The sequence below is a fragment of the Lampetra planeri genome, chromosome 17, assembly GCF_965212315.1.
Source record: "Lampetra planeri chromosome 17, kcLamPlan1.2.h2, whole genome shotgun sequence".
Lineage (NCBI taxonomy): Eukaryota > Metazoa > Chordata > Hyperoartia > Petromyzontiformes > Petromyzontidae > Lampetra > Lampetra planeri.
The window spans coordinates 9,672,413-9,700,299 of record NC_136123.1 but is presented as its reverse complement, the minus strand read 5'-3'; the positions used below and the strand labels follow the sequence as shown (position 1 = coordinate 9,700,299).

The 27,887-nt window shown below is 50.6% G+C and overlaps 1 protein-coding gene across 1 annotated transcript; it reads left to right on the top strand.

Annotated features, from left to right (window-relative positions):
• Positions 1-879: 879 nt before the first annotated feature.
• Positions 880-13,407, top strand: LOC144723351 (GTP-binding protein GEM-like). Its single transcript, XM_078602084.1, has 5 exons — positions 880-1,309; positions 6,135-6,604; positions 6,967-7,046; positions 8,689-8,893; positions 9,753-13,407. Exons 2-5 carry the CDS (start codon positions 6,136-6,138, stop codon positions 10,214-10,216), a joined length of 1,218 nt encoding a protein of 405 aa, XP_078458210.1. The 5' UTR covers positions 880-1,309; position 6,135; the 3' UTR covers positions 10,217-13,407.
• Positions 13,408-27,887: the final 14,480 nt, after the last annotated feature.

Genomic DNA, 27,887 nt, shown 5'->3' with positions numbered 1-27,887 from the left:
TTGCCTATAAATCTGACAGTTCACAGAGCATTGGAATACAATAAAGCAAGCCTGACTCTGCTTGATGAGGCAATGAAAATCGAACAAAATAGAACCAATGCTGCAGAAATCAAGCACTCAGAGGAGTGCGTTTGGCAGATGAGATGTGCAATGATTATTTTTTGGATGTGAATGGACAGCTCTGGAGAGTAAGGCATGAGTGTTGTCTGCTAATGTACTCATGGCACACAAAGTGCTCGTCACACATGAACCACAATACCCTTGTTGATCTCGAGCAGCATAAAGCATCGCGCCAACTCCGATCATCCTCGTAGCAGCGGAGGCTCTTGGCTCAGCATCGAACAAAGGCGGCGGTCACCGCAGCGCGTGGCGCTTTCAGATGCACTTCTGCGGCCGTCTGCAACGCTCTTCCTCCCGATATGACAACAGCTTTTTGTGTTTTAGTTCGTCGTCCTTGACCCCCCCCGCACCTCCGATTAGCACGGGGTCGGCGGCTACGTACGGTGCGAAAGAAGCTCAACGTACACACGCACAAAGGAGTATCGTCAATTCAGGCCACCTATCGACTATATCCGACTGCAGACCACGTGTAGCGAAGGGTACAGGAGCGTGCGGCCCCGTGCCTGGCTCTTGTCGACACACGGGGTGGGAGCAGGGGAGGCGGGAGGAGGCGGGGTGCGGCTGTGTCGCTCCGCCTCACGGTGGAGTGGTGTGGTGGTGGGGTGGTGGTGGTGGGGGGGGTGATAGCCACTACGGGGGGAACCCTCGTCGCGCATCGTGACGCATGGAACAGCAGGCTCGGGTCTCCCCCCCCACCCCCTAATCCTCTCCATAAATAGCCGCCCGCGCACTTGCGGCGACTCACACAGCATCATTCAGCTCACGGGCACCGGGGAAGCTCATCCTGCTTGGCCGTTCTACACGGACTCAGCCAGCCACATAAGCAGGGATCGTCAGTGAAGTCGAGAGACAGGCGGCTTGGTCAGACAGCCGGTCAGATAAACAACTGGTCAGACAGCCGGTCAGATAAACAACTGGTCAGACAGCCGGTCAGATAAACAACTTGTCAGACAGCCTGTCGATCAGCTGGTCAGACAGCCAGCCACGCGATCAGCCAGCTACTTAGACAGACAGACAACCGGTCAGACAGACAGCCAGTCAGCGGACGTCTCATCCATCCCCACGGTGTTCTTACCACGTGTGCATGCGTGCTGCTGCTGCTGCTGGTGGCTGCTGATCGTGGCTCGCGCGACGGCGAAACTCATCGTCTGCAAGGTCGTCTACGTCAGCTCGCCTCCTACGTCAGCAGGTACGTGCAGAGCGCTTCTCTCTGGCTATGCACGTCGAGGGACACGGGGTCTGGGTCGGCTAGAGCAGTGGCGAATGTACCCCCGGCCACACGAGTTGGATTCCCGGCCACGGTTAACATCAGGTAGGGGATTGACTTCTGACATGGGTCATGGGTATCCCACCCTGCACCAACCCTGCACTTGACCGGTGTGGTGAAGTGTGGAGCTAACAACGCCAATGGCACGGCGCGGGGAGGACTCCGTAGTACGTTTCTGTACGTTCGTGTTACATCATTTTACAAGACAAAGATCCCCCGTGCAGCCTTAACATACTTTTGGGGTAAGTGCTGTTAGCGAGCACCTATGAAAACGGGCACGGCACACGAAGCGGTGGGTGGCCGGCACCACGCCCGGCCGCCTTTGTCTCCCGAGTGGCGATGTTCACACATTGCACCAGCTACTCAATTGAGGCTGAGTCGACCTAGGGGATACCCAGGACCGGTTCAGATAGTCGTGAGTGGGAATCGAACCCAGGTCACCAGGTTCGTAGCACAGCAGCGCGATAATCGCTGCACACGACCGCTCCCCCGTACATCATTGTACAAAGACACACACACGCGTGTTAGCTTGATTTCCAAGCACTGCTGCTCCTGACATAGACTGCGCCTTTGAGAGGCGAGCATTGCGCTGATGCTCAAGAGGCAGTCGTGTGATGGGCATCACAACAATGTGTGCGATGCACGCAGAGGGACGTGTCTGTACCAACGCGTTAACTGTGACTTCGGCTTCGCGCACATCATAATTTCACCGACTTTGCAACTGCAGTATGATGGTTTGATGTCTCTTATTCACACCGCAAGGCCATAACCGCCGCGTGTTAAATGTAGGCTAACAGGATACCAAATATAGCTCGCTTACTGAATGCTCAAATAAGCTGCGTTTGTAACGCTTAATGCAATGATATAAACTGAAGCTATCCCGTTATTATGCAAATGCATCAGCAGATTTATACGCGCGAACAGCACACGAACTGCTCGTATGTGCTGCGATTGTGTTTCACGGTTAAACCCGCACCAGTAACCGCCTCCAGTCGGTAGAAAACAATGCGAACAGCACTACTTAGTAGGAAGCAGTTGCCACGATGCAGACATTGACACCCCGGGCCACACGATTGTGGAATGTCCGGCACGTGCGAAACAGCGATGTGTCATGTGTTAAACTTTTAATGAGTTTATTGTATATATGTATATTTGTATTATTGGTTCTTTCGGTAAAGTCACGTAGAAGGGAAATAATAAAATAATATAAATATAAAACAATAAAAATTCTCACGACGTTTCGACTGCAACACAAGCAATCATCATCAGGTGTGAAATCCACAGCAATACAATTTTATAACATTTTGATGATTGCTTGTGTTGCAGTCGAAACGTCGTGGGAATTTTATTGTTCTATATTTATATTATTTTGTTATTTCCCTTCTACATGCCTTTACCGAAAGAACCAAGAATATGAATACCTGCAGTCACGAAAGCTTTAAATCAAAAATGTATATTTGTGTTCCTTAGAAAGTGCTTGCGAGTCTCCCTGCCTTTCTCTGCCAATCCGTGTGGGATAGTCCGGTGCAACATCTCGGCAGGGTTGGGAAAAGGGGGGTGGGTGGGAGAAGGCCCTTCCCCACTCCTTTGTGGGTCGTAGTGGGAGGGGAGGGGGGGTGGTGGTAATTTTTACCATCCCCGTTGTGGCCACCACGCTGCTCAGTTGCGGCGGCTTGCGGCGGTCAAATAAACCCTCGGAGCGCCCCGCCCGCAGCTCGCGTTACACACGGACGCACCGCACCAGCGCACGTGCGACACAGCGGCTCTGGGTGTGTTTTTTTGACAGCAGCCGTCAACTCGGGACGCGGGATTCACGGCTCTCGGCACCGTTGACACGAGCCGTGCCGTGCTGTCTCACATTTAGTTTGTTATATATATCAAGTCAGGCACGAAACACGAAACCCGACGCCTGCCACGGGCTAAAGGGAACCAAACCCCTCGTGTTCCTTCCCGCCTGCCCTGGGCTCGGTGTGTCTCGCTAAGCCCCCCCTCCTCCCTCCCCCTCCCCCCCACGTGGCAGTAGAGGAGGGCTGAACGATTAATCGATTTGAAATCGAAATCGCAATTTGAAACTATGCGATTAGCAAATCGCAAAGGCTGCGATTTTTTGCGATTTGAAAAGTCATGTTACTTTTTTATTGGAATTGTTTTATTATTATAACTTTATTTATTTTACTTAACAATTGTTCTATGTTTGATTGTTCTATTTAAATTAAACCATTGTAATAAATACATGTTGGAAGCAATGAATATATTTTAAGTTCTCATCCTTGCATTAAAATATATATACAGCAGTTCATATTTTGATGGTATCATGTGGTAATGCTCCACCACATGTTTTAAATCTATTACACAGTGAATATTCAAATGAAGCTTGACTTTGAAAAATATTATTGTTGGTGCCCTCCCCCCGACCCCGCGGGGCGCGGTTATTTTTGTGACGTCGTGACGCGTGTGCAAGCCGGGGTCACGTGCTCTGCTGCCCGGGCTGTCGTATGCCCGCAATGTGCACGTGGTCGATGCTACTGCTGGATGAGGATCTGTCCCCAACGCCGCCGTGGGGGCTGGGGTTATTTGAGCGTATTTCACCACGCTCGTTCGTGCAAGAGATGGTGAAGACGTGGAACATAGAGCATGCTACAGTACAATGCAACAGTGGTTGACGATGTTGCACCGCAGTAGCCCACAACACCTTGATTTATGAGTCGTCAATCGCGTGGTAACGACATTATCAGCTCAGAGGGTTACGGTAATTGGTCGAGTGGGGCCCCCAATATTGTAGAAAACGTATCTCACGGCGATTTGAAGCTTTCGTGACTGCAGGAATCCACACTCTTTGGTTCTTTCGGTAAAGTCACGTGGGTATAAAATCAAATAAATCACGACGTTTCGGGCGCAACACAAGCGTCCTTCATCAGGTGGGAAAGCGTGGCCTGCTGCTGAGGCAGACTGTTCAGCAGCAGGCCATGCTTTCCCACCTGATGACGGACGCTTGTGTTACCCATGTGACTTTACCGAAAGAACCAACGAGAACATCTCACGGTGGTTGTCAAGGGGGCCCCATCTCGTAGCTTTGGCCACCAGGCGGGGGCAGCGGGGGGGGGGGGGGTGGGGGGGGGAAAGGCACTCCACTGCCCCCATGCTCGGCACGCCACGGCTGGTCGGGCATCCTCGCCGCTCTCCAAGCGCAACCCAACTTTGCTTAGCTTCTGAGAGCTGACGAGAGGGGTAGGGGCCCCCTTCCGAGCGATTTGGTCAATGGGAAGTTGGGAATTACTTGGGTTGTGGCGGGAAGAAGGGGTGGGGGGCGGGTAGAGAGAAACGGATATATAAATGCGAGTAGAATTGCTGTATACCAGGATAGCAGGAATAGGAAAGAGGAGATTGAATAGTATAGGGGAAATATTTAAAAGCAAAGATTGCGGAGGGCAGGATACAGAGAAAATATTTTATGATAGAACAGGATTATAGTATACAAGAACGGATAGAATAAGTAGGAGATAATTTGATGTGAATCATAGGATTGACAGGTAATAAAATGGGATATAACATCATTAAACTTTTACAAAATGTGGTCAATTGCTGTATGGATGGAGTGGTGGTGGCATAGCGGTGAGGTGAGCGCACTGAGCCCCATGAGCCCAGCAACCTGCCTGGGTTCCTCGCGGTTTGGTCACAGGCAATGAACATGGGACGCAATACAAGGTCAACGAGCACGCGATGCGACGTGCAATCGACTAGTCGCCGTAACAGCGTAGCAGAGTGACTGGGCATCGGGGAAACATCACGGGATGTTGCGGGCGAGAACAACAGGGCAACGCAGCGAATAGATAGGATTATCCATTTGTCTCACAACGATCAGAAATTTCACTCGGACTAAAAGGCTAAGCCGTGCGTACGGGCTTGCGTCATTGCACTCTTGAGCCGCCTGATATTTTGCGGGCACAATGCGCGCGCTGCGCGGAAACACGACACCGGCCTGTGCTCCAACCTCGCGGGGATTTTTTTCTTCTATAATTTCTTTTTAAAACAAAAAACAATCTCGCGTCGTTCGTGAGCATTATAAGAAAACGGCGACGCACGCAGCCGCAGAGACGTTGACGTAATGGAACCTGATGTAATCTGACTTGGGTAATGAGCTCGCCAAAAGTGCAATTGGGTTTCTCCACTGGGGGTGGAGGTGGGGTGAAAGGCGCGCCGCGTGTTACGTGCGCTGCCACCTTTGAATTAAAGTCAGACGCTGCTGGCCAAGGAACGAGGGGCCGTTGAGGCTTCACAAACTTCCCCAGCGGGGGAGATTGTCGCCTGATGTTAATGTGTCGGGCACCGTGGGCTGCTATGACTGCCGGCTGTGAACAGCCCAGGGCGGTTTTGTCGGGCAGCGTAGCAGAACCTGTTGGTTGAACCGGCTCAAGGTCACGAGTTTAAATGCACAAAGTCAGCTCAAGCCCCTTATCCTCGTCATCATCGTGGTGATCATCATCACCACCGGATATCAGCGTTTGTCATCGTCGCCTACTGTCATCAAAATCAGTGACATCCATCATCACACTTTTCATTGTAATTGTCATTACCATTAACATCTGCCGAACTTTGCACCTTTCATCGGCAGCAGCAGCAGCAGTATCAACATCATCAGTGACGGTGCAATCTGCCGCAGCATCAGCAACAACAGCAGCAGCACCATAATCAGTCTCGTCATCATCGGTCGGTGTTGTGACCGCTCGAACGTTGCGCTCCCCACCAGGATGACGCTCAACGTGGCCGAGCGCGCTCCGCAGCTGCCCCTGCGCCACGCGGCCCCCACAGCCACCGCCCCCGGCGCCCGCCTCGACATGCCGCCGCGGCGGCTGCGTCCGGCGCAGGGCACCGGCATGCGGCCCCGGGCTCGGCGCGCCGTCGCCGGAGGTGCCGGAGGAGTTGGAGCGCGAGCGCCAGCGGGCGCGGGCGGCGATAGCGGCGCCCAGCGGCCCAGGTGGTCGACCGATTCGGCCGACTCGCTGCTGTCCAACTCATCGGGGGCGAGCGAGCGCAGCGCCAGCCCCGAGCTCGCCGTGGCCCCGTGTCGCCTCGCCCGCCAGTTCCAGCCGCCGCCGCCGCCGCCACCGCCGCATTCGCCCTCTTACAGGGCCATGCTGCTGGGCGAGCCGGGCGTCGGCAAGTCCACCCTGGCTCGCATCTTCGGTGGCGTCGAGGATGACTACGACGCCGATTTCGGTGAGCCTCAACCTCTTCTCGATTGCCCCTCCTCTTCCCAATGACAAGCCTTCGCTCCTCCACTCCTTCCCATCCTCTACCCTGTAGTGATCCCTAAGTACCCCTCTATCGCGGTCACTCATTGCTCAATCCTTGCAGCACGCCCCTGCCATCCCAAATCATTCAATTCTGTGTCACCCGTCGTGTAAGCCGTGTCGTGCGCCTTGAGTGAAGGCGTTCGATATAAATGCAGCGTTTGATGAGATCAGAAGGGGACAGTGCTCGTGGCGCTCACGAAACGAGCGGACGTGCTGCTTAAGCGCGATGCCCCTCGGGGTTTGCGTGGGCTCGTTAACGCGTTCCTCGTCTCTCTCCCCCGCCAGCCGCGGAGGACTGCTACCAGCGCAGCGTGGTGGTCGACGGCGAGGAGACCACGCTCGCCCTGCTCGAGTTCTGTGGCCAGGTGAGAGAGAGGAGCGTTCGAGGCAGTGTCTTCAGCCCCCGTGTAGCCTTAGCAGACTTGTGGGGCAAGTGCTGTTAGCGAGCACCTATGAAGGTCGCCACACATGAGGGGGTGGGTGGTCAGCAACACGCCCGGTCGCCTTTGTCTCACCCAGTAGCGATGTTTACACAGCGTGCCAGGCATTGATTTGAGGCTGAGTCGACCCGAGGGAGACTCAGGATCGGTTCAGGTACAGTATTTGCATCGATGTTGGCCATGGGCGGGAATCGAACTCGGGTCATCAGGTTCACAGCACTGTGCGCTAACCGCTAGGCCACCGTTCCGCACACGCGAAGACGGCGCTGCACGTGGACAATCACACACGGCCCCATTGCGCACGCCGCTCAACCCAACGCCACACATGTGGTACCATTTAGCGTCGCAGCGTTCCTATTTTTGGAGCGACGTTGTTGTTCTGGGTTTTTTTTTCCACTGCACGTGTGTGTGTGTGTTTAAAACGGCCTATTGTTCCGCTACAGGCGCGGTTAAACGTAGTGATTTTTTGTCAACGGACGGCTGTGTGTGTGTGGTCGTTTCGCAAAAAAAATCGACGCTTTTGTGCGTCATTGCCCAATTGGCTGTTGTTACATCGCAACAGTGGGGTATTGTTTTTGCTTTCACAAGTCCTCTTGTTCTAATGAGAAAGTGGCATTCATCTCTGTTGGTGGCCCTGAGCCAGCATTGGACATTCCAGAGTCGTATCCGTACGAAGACAACTGATAATTTTCCACAAAGTGGTGCTAATTTTATCTAACAGGGTACTCATTTGAGTTTTGTTTATCTATAAAGAGGGGTCAATTTCCAAAGCAATCAGGCTACTCCTCGACACAGCATCAACGTCAGCACCGCCTTGTGACGAAAATACAATCATAGCGGGCTGAAGTTTCGGGCAAAAGGTTATTCTTGGTTCTTTCGGTAAAGTCACGTAGAATGGGAAATGATAAAATAATAAAAATAAAACAACACAATTACATTCTCACGACGTTTCGGCCACAACGCAAGCAGCCGTCCTCAGGTGAAGAAACAGAGCTGTCGGAAAGACAGCGTCTGTTTCTTCACTTGTATTATATGTAATTTTTATTATTTTATTATTTCCCTTCTACGTGACTTTACCGAAAGAACCAAGAATATGAATCCCTGCAGTCACGAAAGCTTTAAATCGAAACAAAAGGTTATTCTCAACATACAGTTGGAAATCACACCTCACACCGCAGGTCTGCGAAGTTGCAGACATTTGACAAATGCACAGGTTTTGATATGACACCTGAGACGTTTTCCCACTGGAGTGCGCATCGAGTATCCAACAGACCAATAGAAAAAAAAGTGCCACTGCCCAAAACGTCAGCCTATTTATCATGACACGCACCGTGAGAGAGTGTCCATGATGACTCTGGTGAACTTTTGTGGGTTTATCCCTCCCCACCACCGAGACAAAAAAATAACCCTCGCAAATTGTCCACGCTATTGTTCCGTGGCCAAGCCAGCGGTGATGACGAGGCATGGCGAGACAGGCGTTTTCAGCCAGCGCCTCTTCAGGTGTGCGGACGAGGGTTCTTTGTTGACGAAGCGTCACCTCCGCGTTTGTCTCGGTGTGGGGCGGCAGGCGGGCGAGGAGTGGCTGGACGAGGAGTTGGCCCGCGCCGGAGACGCCTACATCATCGTGTACTCCATCGCGGAGCGCGCGAGCTTCGAGCGCGCGGCCGAGATGCGCATCCAGGTGCGCAAGGCGCGGCAGGCGGACGACGTCCCCATCATCCTCGTGGGCAACAAGAGCGACCTCGTCCGCTCACGGGAGGTCAGCGTGGATGGTGAGGGCCGATCCCCGCGACGCCAAACGCCCGCCCGCACGCCCGCACTCGTGCCCGCTAACAAAGACAAAGACCCCCCGTAGAGCCTTAGCAGACTGTTTGGGGCAATTGCTGTTAGAAAGTAGCACCTATGAAGGCCGGCACCGAGGGGGTGGGTGGCAAGCACCACGCCCGGCCACCTTTGTCTCCCCGGTGGTAATATTTACGCATCGCACAGGGTATTCATTTGAGGCTGAATCGACATAGGGGAGGCCCAAGAGAGATCGTCACTTGGTGTTGGTCGTGAGCTAGAATCCAACTCGGGTCGCCGGCTTCGTAGCGCAGCGAGGTAACCGCTACACTACCGCTCCCCACACGCGCACATAGAGACAACGGTCCCCCCGTATAGCCTTGAACAGACTGTTGGAGACAGTACCTATGAGGGCCGGCATTGCACTAGAAGGAGTGTGTGAAATCTACGTTTCTCAGACGGTGCCAGGGAACAACCTCCATTAACCTCTCACGAAGTGACACTCATGTTATTTGATACCAGATTGATGGTTATCATCCTAGGCCAGTTGCAAGTTGAATGCCCTGACCGCAGCGCCACCTGGGCAGATAATGTAATCCAGGTTTCCTCATTGTATCGGGTCGTAGAGGCATTCCCAAAAAGAGGGCGCACGAGACAGCTGCTTGCCGAGTAGCGCATAAAGTATACAAACAGTGTTGACCCACATCTGACCGCATAGCCGCGTTCGAGTGAATTCAAAATCGGTGAACCGCATACACAGCGCGAAAAAGCGACCCGCGCGTACAGCGAGGGAAGCCTCTCTACGGGGCAATCTCTCCCTGGCCGCTCACCGCCGCTCTCCCTCCGCAGAGGGCCGCGCGTGCGCCGCCGTCTTCGACTGCAAATTCATCGAGACGTCGGCGGCGCTGCAGCACAACGTGCGCGAGCTCTACCACGGCGTCGTGCGCCAGCTGCGCCTGCGGCGCCGGCGCGGCGACCTGGAGCGCGAGCGCTGGGACGAAGCCGGCCGCCTCCTCCACCCATCTGGCCTCGCCTCCTCCTGCGCCTCCTCCGCCTCCGCCTCCGGCTCGTCCTCCTCCTCGTCGTCGTCGTCGTCTTCGGCGGAGTCCGCGCCGTCCTCGGCCGGCGCCGTCTCGTCCTCCGCCTGCCCGCGCCACCACCCCTCCTGCCACCACCACCGCTACGCGCGGCGCAAGGAGAGCCTCACGAAGCGCGCGTGGCGCATCCTCAGCCGCTTCATGGTGGCGCGCGGCGCCGGGAGGCTGGCCTTCCGCGTCAAGTCCAAGTCGTGCCACGACCTCTCCGTGCTGTGAGCGAGGCGGCGGTGGATGCGCCCGGCCGCCCGGCCGGCCTTTCCGGGCTGGAGGGCAGCTCGTCCGGACAATCGTAAACGCGGGGGAGGGTGCTGCGTAGAAAGCCACGAGGCTCGGTGGTCGGGGGGGGGGAGAGTCTCGGTGCCCTCGCTTGAACTTGTGAACGGACAGACAAACCTCGCGCGGAACCTCCTGCTTTGGCCACGGCCGCGTTACGAGATGCGCCGGCTCATTTCTCTCGCTCCCTTCCTTCATCCCTCACCCCCCCTCCCCATGCCTTCTGCCACACAAATATCCGTCTCTGTCATTGTTGTGACAGCGCAATGGATGAAAAACTACAAGAGTTTTTTAAAAATGTGATTCTGATCGGTGTCCCGAAGCGCAGCCCGTTGGGTTTCGAGCGACTGCGTCGCGCTCACCTCAGCGTGCTGCGCCGTGGCAAAGGTACGGCGTCGCCTAACAAGTCGGGGGCAATTGATTTGCCTCGCTCATCAGCCAGGCACGTAAAACCATTACTGCATCAGGTATGCAATTTGGCTGTACGGCCCAGTTACATTTCAATTGCACCCAACGTGTGACAACGGACGGAATGTCGCAGCCTTTTTTGTAAACGCTCGGGTTGTTTGAGCCACGCGCGTGCACGGACTTGTGCAAGTTCAACCTCACCCCTCCTGCCGCAAAATTGACAATTTACGAGGATTCGCCGGCACTTCTCAGATCGCTCAACTTCACAGCGGAATCAGTCGAAGGGGCACCCCCAGCGGCAGCTGCCCCTGCGCGGCACAAAGCGACTCGGCAGTCGGCCTGCAGAACGGGCATCAGTCTGCCAGTGCCAGTCGGAGGGGTGGGGGCGATGTCTTGCTATGGATCATCACGATTGAGTCATTTGCGTGTCGTTTTCAAATTTGGACACGCAATGGCCTACTCTCGCGAACGGCGTCAGGGGATTTCGAACGTTCACTGTGAAGCAGATGGCGCTTAGTGCTGCTACGGTTGTTGCACACCGCAGCGATAACCAGGGCGGCCGCTGGATTTCGAACCGTGAGCCTCTGCAACAAGCGGCGATTGGGAGTGCTTGTCTCATGATTAGAGCGTCATGAATTAGAATGCCGGTTGGGGTGTTTTGCTACCCCCGTCATCCCACTGGGATCAACACAATTAGTACCGGGTTTGTGTAAATAGTGATTGTTTCAATGGTTAGACTGACCCCCACCATGGCAATGTGAAACTTCCATTAATGGGCTCAGGCCATCAGTAGATATCAGTACTGACCAAAATCGCATTTTGTGCAGGAGGGGGGTGGGGGGGAGAGACACCTCGGCTTGGCTAGAAAAGAACAAAATTCTAATTTATTGTCACTCATTGTTATGATGTTCAATTAAAACTTCCGGAGGGCATTTCCTGCAGGATCACAGTGAGTGGCTTTAGACAACGTTGTCAGTCATCCACAACTTCCAAAATCATACTTTACATTTTACAAAATGTATATTTCAGAAAGCCGCTTTCAATCGGTGCTGTCATTTTTCAGCAGCGAGTGTTTGAAAGACAGAGGTCTGTGCGAAGAGGTTAACACTCTTTTTTGACACCTCTACCAGAATGTGTTTTAACCGACCTGCGTTTCAGCCGCCACCTCTGTGTCTTGCATCCTGGATATGGCCACCACTGGCTGACGGCGGAGTGGCTCCCTCTCGCTTGCTCCTGCTGGAGAATTATGAGCAGACGTATTGAGGTCACACGTAATTTATGGTATTCCTGGGGCACCCCCCCCCCTCTCTCTCTCTCCAGTCTCATACGAAGTGGCTCTTTCTCCCTACGGACAAGGATTACCATGACAAATGGGCATTTTGTTCACAAAAGCGCCGTTTCTTTCAGCATCACGATGCACTTAATATTCGCACAGCGTCAAACCAAAACACAATTCGTATTTCGAGTGTTTTCCCTGCTCAATCGAGACGAGACCCATCTGTGTCCCGCGGCCTTGAATCAGCAGTGGGATGTCCACATTAATTTGGGAGGGGGCCAGTCTCTCCATGGGACATGCAATTAATTTCAAGTGGCACTCTTCTATCCTGGAGTTAATCCCGAGACGGGATTTGAATTCCTAAACCGTCTAAATGTGAGTCAAGCAGCCTAACCCCGTGCCACCTGGTCAAATGAACCCATACACTTCACCATCGATACACTTTAGCTACATTTAAAAAAAAGTTTTCTGCTTACGTTTCAGATAATTTTTTTTGTTAGTTCCATCTCATCAGCATGCCGCACAAACACGTAACAGTGAGAGTGACGTGTCATTTCACTTTACTCATTACAAAAGTGACGCCCGACTCTCTGGCTAAGCGACAGTTTCTCACCTTGGCTTGACCGACGCCAAAACGAAGAGCCACAGCGCTACTGCTGCTAAAACTAAACTAAGCAATTTTAATTTTACTAGGTAATGCCCTCGGAACGATATAGCTCTTTTCAGAAGCCACCTGGCCACAGACGATAGCTCAACGAAGCGGCTTCACGCGTGGAAATATATAGCAGCCAAATCCTCTAAACGCGTGTTTCTAAATCGGGAGGGGAAAAACCGGAGGGCCCGGAGAAAAGGCCACGCGACTTACGGGGAGAACATGCAAACTCCAAATATACAGGCTTCAGGGTCGGGATTGGGATCGGGATCGAACCCAGGACCTCCTGTATACCAGGCGAGGTAGTTAACATCTCGCCACGGCGCTGCTGCTGCTGCTGCCGCTGCGGCTAAATATGCAACGGTGCGACGAGCGGGGTAGCCACTCCGCGTCACCGCGAACGATATCTCCTTTCTGTGTGGCTGTGCCGCTATGGATATGGCGCGTTAATAATTGATCGGCAGACACGTATGAATGGTCGCAATGAAAACACAACATTCGATACGCCCCTGAGAGTGTTGCGGGTTTATGCATCGTGTGCAGGGTTGAAACCGATTGCCTTATTGCAGTACATGTACATAGTGTACACACACACACATCTACATGCTTTAAAAGTTAGATTTTATATTTAACTGTATGAGCAAATATTCCTCAAGAGTTTTCTAAGAGTTGTAGGTTCTGATCCGCCGCTTATACCTATGCTGTGTGTGTGTGTGAACACCTCACGATATCTTGATTGTGCAGAGGTCCGTTGGATTGTTTTTTCTCCAATTGGAAATAAACCGTTTTATAAGCGTGCTTTGAGTGCGGTGTTTATCCTTTGTGTATTTACACAAATGTATCTTGATCGCGAAACTATTATGATACAGGCTTTTGGGTTAGATCACGTAAATATAAATGTGCCGTTAAACCCGTCACCACCTGACACAGCCAAGTAGTAAGGTTTGTCACGTGAACAGAACATTCCAATTCGTTACTAGTACAGCACACCGGTGTGTTGAAGAATCCACCTGGCCACAAATGATAGCTCAACGAAGTGGTTTATCACGTGGAGATTTATAGCAGCCAAATACTCTAAATGCATGTGTCTAGATGTGGAGCAAAAAACTGGAGGACTCGGAGAAAAATCCACACGACCACGAGGAGAACATGCAAACTCCAAATATACAGGTATCAGGGTTGGGATTGAAGCCATGGAATGTGAGTCAAAGGTTATTTTTGTTTCACTCCAGGCCATCCATTCAGTATAAATCAAAATAAGCTCGACAAGTAAAATATGCAGCGGACAAGTCAATGCATTTTAATAGCACGATATTCCTTTACCAGTCCGTTAAACACCTCAATCGAGACCCAAACACCACAACTCTTGGCTTAGACATTCCTTAAATACACTGGTGTAGCCATCACCCGCTTCAGAACATCAACAGGCTGATGCACATGAATGGGAACAAAGAAAACAGTGCAATTGTGGCCTTGTGGTCCGTATAGTAATCCACTATATTCTGTGCTCTTTCAACGGCGGAAGAGCAAAACTACACCAACTCTCTCCCGAAGAAGCCCTCTCGTGGCTAGCAGACACTGGCATTTAGCTCCTGAATGTATTGCCATCATGCACAAGAACCAGTCTGTGGAATTGCTTAACCCCTGTGCCACTGTTCCACCTCTTATAAATACAGCCTGGGTGTATTCCTGTTAACTGTTACATAATTAGAGTGTAACCTTTCATCGAGAGTCAAAACGGCTCCACAAAAGAGCGTGAGACGCCGGTCATCTATTTGAGGCGAGCCGTATCCAGGGGTGGGAATTCCACGTTGTTGTGCCAGGGGCAAGTTTGTTTGTGGAATTTCAGGCAGGGGCCAGGCTTGGGCAAGGACATAGGCCCACTTTTGACCTAGGAAATCGGAAAGCACACACTTATCGCAAAAACAACAAATTAACAATTTTAAATAAGATATAACAAATATACAATAAGAATTGAAGTAACATATTTAAAGACTTACAACCTTATCGACTCACATACTGTCTGGTAAGACTATCTTTACTTCCCGCAGAGTGGTACCCAGTGGTGATGACGCTCGCGACAGTAAACGAATATCGCTGTGACTTTACTTTGAAGTTTAATTCTCATTCCAAGTTGACATTATTATTATTATTCTCAGTTGCGTGAGCGTCCAATAACATTGAAAGTGTTCTATTTATGTCAGGCGTAGTACATGCAGGCCCTGATGTCAATCCACTACTTGGACAAAGGGCTGTCCTCTACGCTGTAGGTCATGGGGTTTGTTTGACCATACTTCACCACAGCGGTCAGCATAGGTTGGAGGGGGGAGGGGGCAGTGGGGGATTGTAACCAAGACCGGTAATTGAACTCAGCTCACCAATATATTATTTTATTTAAAATTATTAGTTTATTTTATTATTTAACCAAATATTATTATGATATTTTTTTATTATATTATTTTATTATGTTTTATTTTTATTATTTTATTATTTCCCTTCTACGTGACTACCGAAAGAACCAAGAAGATCAGCTCACCAAGTTTATCTTGCTGTGCGCTAACTACAAGTTCATTATGAGCACCACTTTTAGATGAACCAAAAGTGGTTGTATGTTGAACTTCTTTCGCACCGTACGTAGCCAACCGTGCTAATTGCAGGTGCGGTTGTAACTACAGTATAGAGATATTGACCCCCCCCCCCCACCCATAGGAATGTGGAATTTCCACCACTGGCTCACGGCCGCCAAACAGCGACGAGCCTCACCCCAAAGACGTTCTTGTTGAACGTCGGGACAACGCTCAGAACGTGGTACCCATTACAAGAAGCGAGCGGCTCGATGTTATTGTTACTGCGCGTCGAATGTGTTTTGCAGCACGGCATTCTGCAGTCTTGAGGGGGCAGGGGGTGGACAAAGCGATATCGCTGAGGCCAAAAGCTTCATTAAGCCGCACACTTTCCATCTCTCCTGCTAATGGTTGCGCGTGACCCCGGACCCCCCCCCCCACCCCCAGCACCTCCCCAGCTCGCTCCGTCCTCTCCTCGCGGTGCCGCCAAGCACATCGAGAGCCGGCCCCAAACCCCAACCACAACATCACCACCACAACCTTGCACCATTTTTCCACGAGACCCCCCCCCCCCGCGTTGTTCCAAAACAACCTCAATTATTAACACACCTTTTCACACCCCCCCCCCCTCTCTCTCAACTCTCCCCACCTCCCCTATCCAATGCACGTGCCCGTTGTTTTTTCTTTCTCTCCTCCTTTTTTTCCACTGGAAACTGCACGCGGGTGCTGATAGGGGACACCGCGACGATGATGTTGATGTGGAAACCCGATGGCGCGTGGCTTCGCTCCTCTTCGCCCCACGCGTAGTAAGTGGGCGGTCGCGTTGCCCGTTGGCCTGTGTCGCTCGACAATGGGACAGGGTCCATCACCTCACCTCACCCTCCCTCAACTCACCCTCTCGCCTCACCCCATCGTGTGTCACTCGGCTATGGAACAGGGGTCCCACCCTCCCTGACCCTCCCTCACCTCATCCTCACCTCACCCAAACCTGTCGACCCCTCATCAGTGCCCTACCTGATTACAGAACAATTCAGACCTTATTCGTCACCCCGTGCACCTTATACATCTCAACGTTCATCCTACAAAGTCTCATCGCAAGGGAAAAATACAAACAGACACTTTCTTTTTGCCCGTATTGAAACGGCCGCACGCCGTATGGACTTGAAAACTCAATTTCCCAATATGGGATAAACCGTGTAGGTTTGCAGCTATGCCTCACCCCATCGTGTGTCGCTCGACAATGGAACAGGGGTCCCACCTCCCCTCACTCCCTCACCTCACTCTCGCCTCACCCCCTCGCCTCCACCGGCCTTTTAGTTTTCAATCGGCTAACCGGACGCGAGCCGTACCGGACCTTGTTGTTTGGCTGTTGTTGTTGTTGTTCTTGATAAGTGCCCCAGCAAAGTTTGTTGCTTGTCCCACCGCACGGCTCCGTGGGTTTTAGATCTCTCCCTCCACTCCGTGACCCCCGTCCAACCGACCCTTCGTGGCATGGCTGCAGGAACGTTGCAACGAGTTCACATCCCAGTTGGGTGGTCGACTGAGCCATCATCACCACCACCACCACCACCATCGATCTGAGGTCGATCGACTCAATCCATGTTTGTGGGACATCAACAGCAGTCGTTCTGTGGACAAGACTGTCGTGGAAATGTGTAATTTTCACCGATAGCCGGAGTAAATGTCTGTAAAGTAACTTGTGCTTTTAATGTATTTATTACATATCTGTTGATTTCGTAAGCCTTTTTGTTGCACGGGTGGATCATTTTTTTTCAATTAGAACTCAGCTCTTGAAAGTTGACCTGCAAAGTGTGAGAAGGTTCAAACCGCCCCAAAGCGTCAGCTCGCAACCATCCGCGTTGATGCCTGCGACGTTACGAGTCTTCGCTGAGGACGGCTCGGCTGAGGTCGGGGTTACAGAGTAGCCTCCTTTGCCGAGCGAGCTCCAACTCAATAACAAGCGGAGCCTCTCTGGCTCGAGATACCCCAATCGCTCGCTTGACCGCCCCCCCCCCCCTCCCAGAGGCTTGCCATGGGAACCTTGAGGATGGCCGTGCACACCCACGAGTCCCATAGCAGACCCGAGTAGGCCTCGATTTTAAGTGTCTGGCAGAAGCCGTGGCAATTTTGGAGGTCGGTTCATTATATTTTTTCAACCAAATCCCAGCAGACTCTTGAAAGTTGACCTGCAAAGTTTGAGAAGGGTTCAAACCGCCCCAAAGCGTCAGCTCGTGCCGTCCGCGTAGATGCCTGCGACGTTATGACTTGGCTGAAGGTGGCCCAGCGAAGCTCCAACAACAACAAGAAGAAGCGAGGCCCCTCCGGCTGGGGATGCCCCCTCGCTCCGCAGACTATTATGGGAACCTTGGTGGGGGGGGGGGGGGGCGGGTGTAACATGAGGGGCGATGTAACATGATAAAATTAATCCGCTACAGAATAAATAATTTGTTTGGGCCCGATACATTAACATAATCTATAATTCATTCATTATTATTCTGTCACAGATCCACACCTGTTAACCCCTTATCAGTGCCTACCTTATTACAGACCAATTCAGACCTTATTGGTCACACCGTGCCCTTATAAATCTCAACGTTCATCCTATAAAGTCCCATCACAAGGGAGAAACACAGCCAAATAGACAATACATTTGTTTTGCCCGGATTGAAACGGCTGTACGCCGTATGGGCCTGGAAACTCAATTTCCCTGAACAAGAATACGGGTAAATCGTATGAGTTGCCACGGTATGGAGACCCGAGTAGGCCTCGCTTTTAAGTGTCCGGCAGAAGCCGCATCAATCTTGGAGGCAGTGGAAGCGGTGGCGCTTGGGTGGACGGGGGCGGAGGGGTGGGAGAGGGATCCGCAATTTAACACCCGATTTCGTCAGGTGTCCCAATATTATTTGTATTGCAGCGCAAAGTTTCCTGCATTATCCCGGCCTCTGGACGTTCAATGCAATAAAGTTAAAAAGAAATGTCCCACCTGATAACGGTCGCTTGTGTTGCAATCGAAAGGTCATAGTTTATTTTTATTTTTTGAACCTAACTACGTGACTTTACCGAAAGACCCAAAGAATATAAAGTAAATATCAATTCCCCCTGGCTCTGTCCACTCAGCATGTAGTAGAAACAGATACGTCACAGTTGATTGGCAGGTCACGTGTGGTGGGGTAACGTGTGGGAATTCCCACATTTCCCAAGACGTACTTGGGTGCCGCGGTGCCTAGGAGATGTTAACTACCTCGCCTGGTTTTCAGGAGGCATGGGTTCGACGCCGACCATGACGCCTGCTGTATATTTGGAGTCTGCATGCGTCTCTCCGTTGTCGTGTGGATTTCTCTCCAGGGCCTCCGGGTTTTCCCTCTACATTTAGAATCACCATGCGTTTAGAGTATTTGGCGGCTATACATTTCCACGTGATAAGCCACTTCGTTGGAGCTATCATGTGTGGCCAGGTCGCTTCTGAAAAAGAGCTGCATAGCTGAGTGGTGCTTACCTGGTAAAATGAAAGTAGTTTAGTTTAGTACTGCCCAGGAATGAAAAGTAGATCAGACAGCCTCCAGAGGAACTCTGTAGAGCTCCCTCTGGTAAAAGCCCTTCTGCCAGCAGCGGTGTAAGCAGGCGTTTTCAGGGCTACACCTTTGCCTTTCATTAACCATTCGAGGAACGAGGCCGCATCAGTTGTCCATGAAGTCAGGTGACCGCGTTGACAAACACGACCGGAGCCGACAGCTGCAACGAGCACTGCAGTTTAACTCAAGGTCCAAGCGAAGGGCTTTCATCCTTACATAACATCATTCTTATTATTATTCCACCGCTGCACCAGCTTTGAGTCACATCAGGGATGCACTTTTCGGAATACGTTGGCCTAATGTGAAACGATAAGTGCCTGCGCTCTCTGCATTTATCATGTTGTAGAGTTTAAAACCTTGAACCACAATAATACCAGCAACGATAAGTGCAACATCGCATCCCCGTGCTCAAACGAGCGTGGGGTGGTGCTCATCTCAGTTGGTGGCTCTAGCCAGTGGGTGGAAATTCCATATTCCTATGGCAGGGACCAATATATCAATGACAGAACCACTGTGGACTGACAATGATGATGGGTTAAGTTGAGCCCCAACTTGGATTTGAACTCATGCCCTTCTGACTGTCAGCCACTCTCACGATCGCACCACCCAGCCAGTTATAAGAATAATAATACAGGCTCCCCTTGCTTCATACGGTGGTAAATTTGTTCCAAAACAATAGGGCACACGACGAAAACCCGCCGAGTAGCGCATTCAGTACATATAATGTTGCATGCTTGAATTCAAACGGCATATAGCAAATTTTTGAGTAAAAATAAGTTTTTCTGCATTTCCGGGAAATTGTACAAACCGAGCCCGCATACAGTGAGGGAATCTCTATTAGGGTCTGTCGATGCATCGATTCATCAGTTAATTAATCTCACGATGGTACGTGCACTGAATCACATTTGTCAGAATCGATGTTTTTTTAATGACATACATTGTATGCAATGAGTTAATGGGACTTATACAACCAGGAGGGGCCGTTTCATTCACAACGTTGTAAAACAACGAATTATGACCGCGAGTCGAGACAATTCATTGAGTTGCATGAGGGAAAATCGTTCCAACAATAATGAGTTTACCCGGGAGAGCTTCTTTTTCACAATCTTTCTGCTCAGAATATTTGACAAATTCCTCGGTGATTTTTTTTGTTTTACTTCAGGTGGAAAGGGAGACGATGACCACATCTCCCGGAATGCATCTGGTCTCATGATACCCTCGGAAGCTAAGCAGTGTTGAGCCTGGCTAGGGGTTGGAGGTGCGATTACGATGCATAACAGGTTGCGAGAGGCTGCGGGGATATTTTGGTGGTCACCAAATGGGCAGTGCAGAACAATCCTGTGTTATACATTACTTCTATGTTCTCACATCAATGCCTCCGACATTCACCAACACGCGCTGGCCAGCCTGGTAAAGTATGGTCAAACAAGTCCCATGACCCGCACGGTGTGGGGAGGCCCTCATCCAGCAGTGGATTGACAAAGCGGCTGTGGATGTACATGCGACAAATCAACTAGAACGCGTGGAGAAAACCCTTCAGACAATAGCACTGAGACACCTCAGACTCAGAATCTTATTCTTAGGTTTTTTCGGTAAAGTCACGTAGGTAAAACATTAAAATTAATGAAAGTAAAATAAAATAAAAATCACGACGTTTCGGAGGCAACACAAGTCTCCGTTGCCTCCGAAACGTCGTGATTTTTATTTTATTTTACTTTCATTAATTTTAATGTTTTACCTACGTGACTTTACCGAAAAAACCTAAGAATATGAATCCTTGCAGTCACGAAAGCTTCAAATCTAGAACTCAGAATCTTTATTTAGACCGGAAGGAAGCCGATGAGCTATGAAGCTTTTTTTCACACCTACTTGCTGTACTGCCTCCCACACGCGTTTAGTTTCCCAGAAGCTGGGTTCTTCACGGGGTCTACAAATGGGGTATTATACCATCAATGATTATGCTGCTCTGATGCAATGGTTAGAAACACTTAGTCTAATGGCAGTACACTGCACTTGCAATCCAGAGGTCAACGATTCTATTTCTTGGGGCCACAGTTGAAACGAACGGTGCAACCTTCTTAAATCCCCTCCACCTCTGTCCACCCAGCAGTATGAATGGGTACAGCATGGCTAGGCGATCAGCCGGAAAGTCGTGTATGGTGGGGCAAAGTGTGGGTCTTCCAAACTCTTACAATATGTCTGGCCAGCTTAGTAGATTAGGCCACATACCCTCCAGCGGGGATCTCTAGAGCTCCTTATCGTGTATGTATGTTAAACTTCTTTCGCACCCTACGTAGACAACCGTGCTAATCGGAGATGCGGGGAAGGACAAATATAGCGCCTTTCATCGTATCATCTTAAGGCACTTTACGTCAATGGAAATGGGTCGGCGGTGGGGGAGGGAATGTAAGAAGTGGATAAGTGAAAAAAAAATTCTGCAAGAGGAACGATTTTAGGCTGGGACTTAAAGGTCCCAACCAAACCGGACTCCCTGAAAACCCTCGGCAGAGAGTCCCACGGCCACGGTGCCACGGACGCGATGGCCCGATCGCCCGTGACAGCGAGAACACGCGTTTCCACAGCACGTATCACACATGCGGTAATGTACACCTCGGCGATGTGACTTACAATGGCGTTACTACAATGCAGGCTGTCAGAGGCGCTCACGATCAGATTTCAAATTGATATGGACACAAAGCCGCTCGAAGCCTGCTGCTGCTGCTGCTTTTGAAGACGGTGCAATATGTGCTGTTGGCCCAATAATACAACATTGTCTGCTTTCTCTTCCCAAAATAGTGCTCGTGTTATTCCATAAGATGCTTAGGAATTGATGGGCGTGTCTAATCCTTGAGATCCTAATCGTCGCAGTCTATTGTGCAGCGAACTAAAAAGATATGAAAAAGGGACATGGCATTTTTTTTTATCTGGCTGGGTAGCCAAGCTCACAGCTTGATCGTTGCGAGGTTCAGGTCCCTGTCACGAAGGGACTCTATCATCTCTCCAGATTCAGTCAAATGGGGACCGCTTTGTTAGAAGCCAACGGTGGTTGTCCCATGAGAAATGTGACATTCCCACTTAACGGGTTAGGGTCACCAGGAGAGATTAGCCACTCATTCGAGCATGGGGAAGTTCGAATGCTCTATTTTAATTTGGCCGTCACAATGCTTTGCTCTTTAGTTGCCAAAGCGGCAACATTGCCAAATCATATTAATTAACGCTGCCCACTGTCACACCTCTAAACTAATTACATTGTTGAATAATCCCTTCTTCAATATGTGCAACCTCCGAGATAATAGATCTCCCAGCTATTAATTCTCTCTCACGGCTATTGTGTAATTGATTGCATTGTACAACAGTGGACGAGTGGACTCAATTAAGAAATGAGTCTGCCTGCTTTAAGGTAAGTCTGGGATTGCTGCACTCTGCACATTACTTTTTTTTTCCCAAAATGAAAATCCTCTTCTGCCTCGAGTCTAAGCTGCATTGGAGGATTAGCCGATTTAGTCGACGCATCAACTAACAATTGCAACCCGCTACTATATTTGTGGTCGATTACCGGGGCTTATTCACCACATCCTGCTTCGTGAAGGCGGGAAACCCTCCCCTTTCATGCCACGCCCAACGGGTTTGCTATGACGTCATCAAGCCCCGCCCATCACCTCCATTTATAGTAGCACACGTGGCAACAGATGTGAGACTTTGTCTTCCCTTCAACTATTTCCGTGTTTTCTGATTGGTCGCGTGATCAAACTGGTATTTGGTAGAGTAATCGATTACTTCAATAATCGGATAGTCCAGAGATAATCACCATTCAATTCGGTGTTTATTTATTTAAAGAACCGCTCATTGAGACAGAGGAGCTCTCTTTTGTAAAGGCAAGACATTGCAGCCATAATTCCACCAGGGCAGATGTGACATAAAGCATTTGGAAAATTATCCAGTGCAATAAAGGAACCCCGTTTCAGTTACGTAAGTATTGTCATGATCAACTTGTTTAGTGGCACTGATAATTATTGGAATACTATACGTGCACAACTCGCCTATTTAAGGATGCAGATTCAAGTCCTAGTTGAGAGTTGACTCAGGTTATCGCTATTGTTTGTTGGTAGTCCTGAGGTAGGAGTGAAAATTCTACATTACTATGACGAGGGCCAGTCCCTCGATAACACGACCACTATCTTATACTAGCTTTTTGCCCGTCTTAGGACGGGTGTACATTGCAGTAAATCTGAAATATTCAATAGAAAAATTGTTCATCTGATGATTATTAATGAGGGGGGGGGGGGGTTGCCCAATGTGGAGTGACGTCACCCGCTAATGAATGGTTATTGGAAAGGGGTGCGGCATGTGGAGTGACGTCACCCCCTCATAGTTATTGTGGAGGGGTGCGGCATGTGGAGTGCGTGACCTTCTTGTGCGTCAGTGTAAATGTCCACGCGGGCATGAATATTAATGAAGGGGGGGGGGCTCTTTTGCAATGACGTTACGCACGGATGTAGCAGTGTGCTGCGTAGATCTATTTTTTAGCGTCACTTTCTGTAAAGAAATGTCATATTTGAAGCGACTTTGCATATTGAATTATTAAATCAGCTCGACCTTCCTCTGCGTTAGTGTAAGAATCCATCCACTCATGAATATTAATGAGGGGGGGTGGGCCTCATGTGGAGTGACGTCACGCGCGGGACGGACGGAAATTTATTTGTGATTATAGTCGGTAATATCTGTAAACTTGTGCTCAATGGGCCTTACCTGGTAAAACATAATAGTCATAAGATCTCTCTTTGTTTAACAGCACAAAACCCATCCAGTGCAAATATATCCGCACACAGATGCCCTCTTGCAATACAGGCTCATTGTGAAACACTACTCCCGTTTAATAGAACTACTGCAACGACTTGTTCCAAATGTTATTAAAGAGGTGTCATCAGTTCAAGTTAGGGCTCAGCGCAGGGATGACCAACCACTTGACTGTACCTTGCATAACTGTGATCACCTTACGGACGCACTGGACCCCACTATGGTAATGTTACTGTTCTATTTGATGCTCATCTGAGCAAGAGGACTCTGACCTTTTCAGTGCCCTTTTTGGTACCTCTGCTCGCAAAATGCTGATAACACTTTGGCTTAAATTAGCGAGCACTTCCATGGATTTTGAATCCCCTCTCCAATTACTGATAGCTTATCGCACCTGTTGGTGAGATTTTCTCAGCGCTCGCTCGTACTTTAATTGGATCACCTCCACTGTATGCGAACTAAATATAAAGTGGTCTGTCTTCGACACAAGCTGCAGTTCTCAGATTACTGACGCAGAAACAGCTAAACCGTCAGTTCATTTCAATGACCCTTTGACAACAAGTGGAGCTCACCAGACTTTACATTCAGGACAAAACATTTTGACTGCAGCTATTTCATGAAAGGTTCTATCTCAGATGTAAATTAATAGGAAAAAATTGGCAATTAAGTGGCCTCTTGAAAACAAAAACATCCAATGACCTGTGTGCAAATGGGGTTGACCAAAACATAACAATATAGGACCACCGATCTTGGGCAATTGCTCGTGGCGATTTTGGCCACTTCCTGCTTGTTTGTGGTTTCCTGTGCCTCTCTGTCAAACCCGCACCCAAAACAATCCTCAGCGTTTAGGGATTGAAATTTGCACGAATGACGCTGTATAAAATAACAAAACAGTATTGTCAACATCTATCGGGAGTAAAAAAAAAGGAAACACCGTCTCGGTCAACAGCGGCTGTCCAATGGAGACACTGGATTCGGCAGAATAATTGTGCAAGTTTCACCACGGCCATCACGACCGGAGATGAGTGTTGCCCTGAACGCTCATTCGAGTCTCGAGAAATTGACCTTTTGTGGCTGATTAGGATTGTGTGTCGGGGCTTGTGTGTATATACCGTAGCTGGTTAATGAAGCAGGAGCATCAATTAGGCAAATAATTGTCGTTGGGACCCCCCCCCCCCACAACGCAGGCCCCAGTCCCTTGCGCCAGCAGTCATGCCACTCGTTTGGTCAAGTTCCGGCTGAGACGCTGCTGTGAAATAGAATGTGCACAACGTGGGGCTTGTAATGTAATGGGTTCCGGAGACACTTGTAGAGGTAACTTCTTTATTACAATCCAACAGCACTCCAACAGTCCAACAGTCCTGATACTCTGTAACAACTCCCAGGTACACAGCCTAGGTACACAGCCTAGATATACTACTCTGGCTACGCTCTGGAACTCGCCCTCACAAGGTCGTAGAGTCGGGAGTTCCAGAGTCCCACCACTGGCTCTCACAGCGTCCCAGGGTCCTCAGATGGCTGGTCTTGGGTCTTGAGCTACGACTGGCCCCGATCGTCCAGGGTGGGGCCGTGTGCGCCCCCAGATATCCCACAGAGCACACACAGCCCCCCCCCCCCCCCGTTGGTGGCGCCAAGGGGCTTAAGCGCCTGGGAACCCAGCGCCCGGCGCCAAGAGGCTTAAGCGTCTGGGCCGCCTGGGAACCCAGCGCCCGGCGCCAAGGGGCCCAAGCGCCTGGGCCGCCCAGGGTCCCAGAGCCCCCCAGCAGCCCCTCCCCTCCCATGTCACTACACTAAGAAGCATCGATATAAAAACCCGCATCATGGAGAAAGGAGGAATATGAAGTAATTTTTGGTATTAATCGTTTTTTTTTTATTTTAGCAGGTAAGGCCCACTGAGCTATATAGCTCTTTTTCAGAAGCGACCTGGCCACAAATTGTAGCTCAACGAAGTGTATCTTTTTGTGTGGAAATTTCTAGAAGCCAAATGTTCGAAACGCATGTTCTTAAATGTGGAGGGGAAAACCGGAGGACCCGGAGGAAAATCCACGCGACCACAGCGAGAGAGACGCAAACTGAAAATATACGGGAGGCGTCAGGGTCGGGATCGAACCCATGACCTCCTGCATACCAGTTGAAGGAGTTAACATCTCCTAGCCACCGTGGCGCACCCACTGGGTTGTACTCACCTGGATTAAGTTCAGGTTGAGGTGTATTTTGGTAAACTAGGTGAGAACTCAAGAGACCAGAATAAGCATGGTTTTGACGAATGACCTGGGGCCTCGGTCTGCCAGTAGAGGGCGATATACATGACTCTCGTTACCCTATTGCGCTTCCAAGTGTCATGTATCGTTCCAAATGAGTGATTTGCAGGTAATTTCTCAATTTAATAAATTGGAAATTCGGACCCTAACCCCGTGTACAATGGCCTACTCGAATAACTTCAGGGGATCGTAAACGTCCACTGTGAAGCAGACTGGGGGAATATTTGTTTATGGTCAAAACATACCGCAGTATTAATCAGGGCGGCCACTGGATTGAACCGTGCAGCTCTGCAACGAGCGGCGGACGCGCTCCCCCCTGGGACCTGTCACCGGCTGTGGTGGGCGCCGGGGCAAGAGGTGCTCTCACATCACAACAATGCGGCACAAACAGGTGATCTTTGTCGTTGCCTTCGTGTGTTAACGAAGGCCGGCACGGCGCAAGTGGAGCGGGCGTGACCAGCACCACGCACGGCCGCCTTTGTCTCCCCATCGCGGAGGTTTTGCACACCGCACCAGGTACTCAGATTAAGCTGAGTCGACCACGGGAAGGCCCAGCACTGATTCACAGATCTTAGCCATGGCCTGGAATCTAACTCAGGTTATTAGACTGTGTCGTGCAATGCGCTAGCGGAGTACACTACCGCTCCACCCTTCATAGGTGCTCGCTAACAGCACTTGTCCCGACAGCCTGTGCAAGGCTATCGGGGAATCTTTGTCTTTGCGTTTCATTAGGGCTGTAAGAGTAATGAATTCTCCATGCAGAGCCCACCGCTAGGAAGATTACAACAGAAAGGGTAGCAGATTATGCATGCCCGGCCTATGATATCATGGCGGAGTTCGTTAATGGGGATTAATTGCCACGGGTAAGGAGATTTGACGCATGTTGTGTGTTGATCTTCGCAGCATGTGTGTGCTGTGTGTATGCTGTGTGTGTGCTGTGTGTGCGTGCTGTGTGTGTGTGCTGTGTGTGTGTGCTGTGTGTGTGCTGTGTGTGTGTGCTGTGTGTATGCTCGTGCATGTGTGTGCTGTGTGTGTGTGCTGTGTGTGCTGTGTGTGTGCTGTGTGTGTGTGCTGTGTGTGTGTGCTGTGTGTGTGTGCTGTGTGTGTGCTGTGTGTGTGTGTGTGCTGTGTGTGTGCTGTGTGTGTGCTGTGTGTGTGTGCTGTGTGTGTGCTGTGTGTGTGCTGTGTGTGTGTGCTGTGTGTGTGTGCTGTGTGTGTGCTGTGTGTGTGCTGTGTGTGTGTGCTGTGTGTATGCTCGTGCATGTGTGTGCTGTGTGTGTGTGCTGTGTGTGTGCTGTGTGTGTGTGTGCTGTGTGTGTGCTGTGTGTGTGTGCTGTGTGTGTGCTGTGTGTGTGCTGTGTGTGTGCTGTGTGTATGCTCGTGCATGTGTGTGCTGTGTGTGTGCTGTGTGTGCTGTGTGTGTGCTGTGTGTGTGCTGTGTGTGTGTGTGTGTGCTGTGTGTGTGCTGTGTGTGTTGTGTGTGCTGTGTGTGTGCTGTGTGTGTGCTGTGTGTGTGCTGTGTGTGTGTGTGTGCTGTGTGTGTGCTGTGTGTGTGTGTGTGCTGTGTGTGCTGTGTGTGTGCTGTGTGTGTGTGCTGTGTGTGTGCTGTGTGTGTGCTGTGTGTGCTGTGTGTGTGTGTGCTGTGTGTGTGCTGTGTGTGTGCTGTGTGTGCTGTGTGTGTGCTGTGTGTGCTGTGTGTGTGCTGTGTGTGTGCTGTGTGTGTGTGTGCTGTGTGTGTGTGTGTGCTGTGTGTGCTGTGTGTGTGCTGTGTGTGTGCTGTGTGTGTGCTGTGTGTGCTGTGTGTGTGTGCTGTGTGTGTGCTGTGTGTGTGTGTGCTGTGTGTGTGTGTGCTGTGTGTGTGTGCTGTGCGTGTGCTGTGCGTGTGTGTGCTGTGTGTGTGCTGTGTGTGCTGTGTGTGTGTGCTGTGTGTGTGCTGTGTGTGTGCTGTGTGTGTGCTGTGTGTGCTGTGTGTGTGTGCTGTGTGTGTGCTGTGTGTGTGTGCTGTGTGTGTGTGTGCTGTGTGTGTGCTGTGTGTGCTGTGTGTGTGCTGTGTGTGTGCTGTGTGTGTGCTGTGTGTGTGTGCTGTG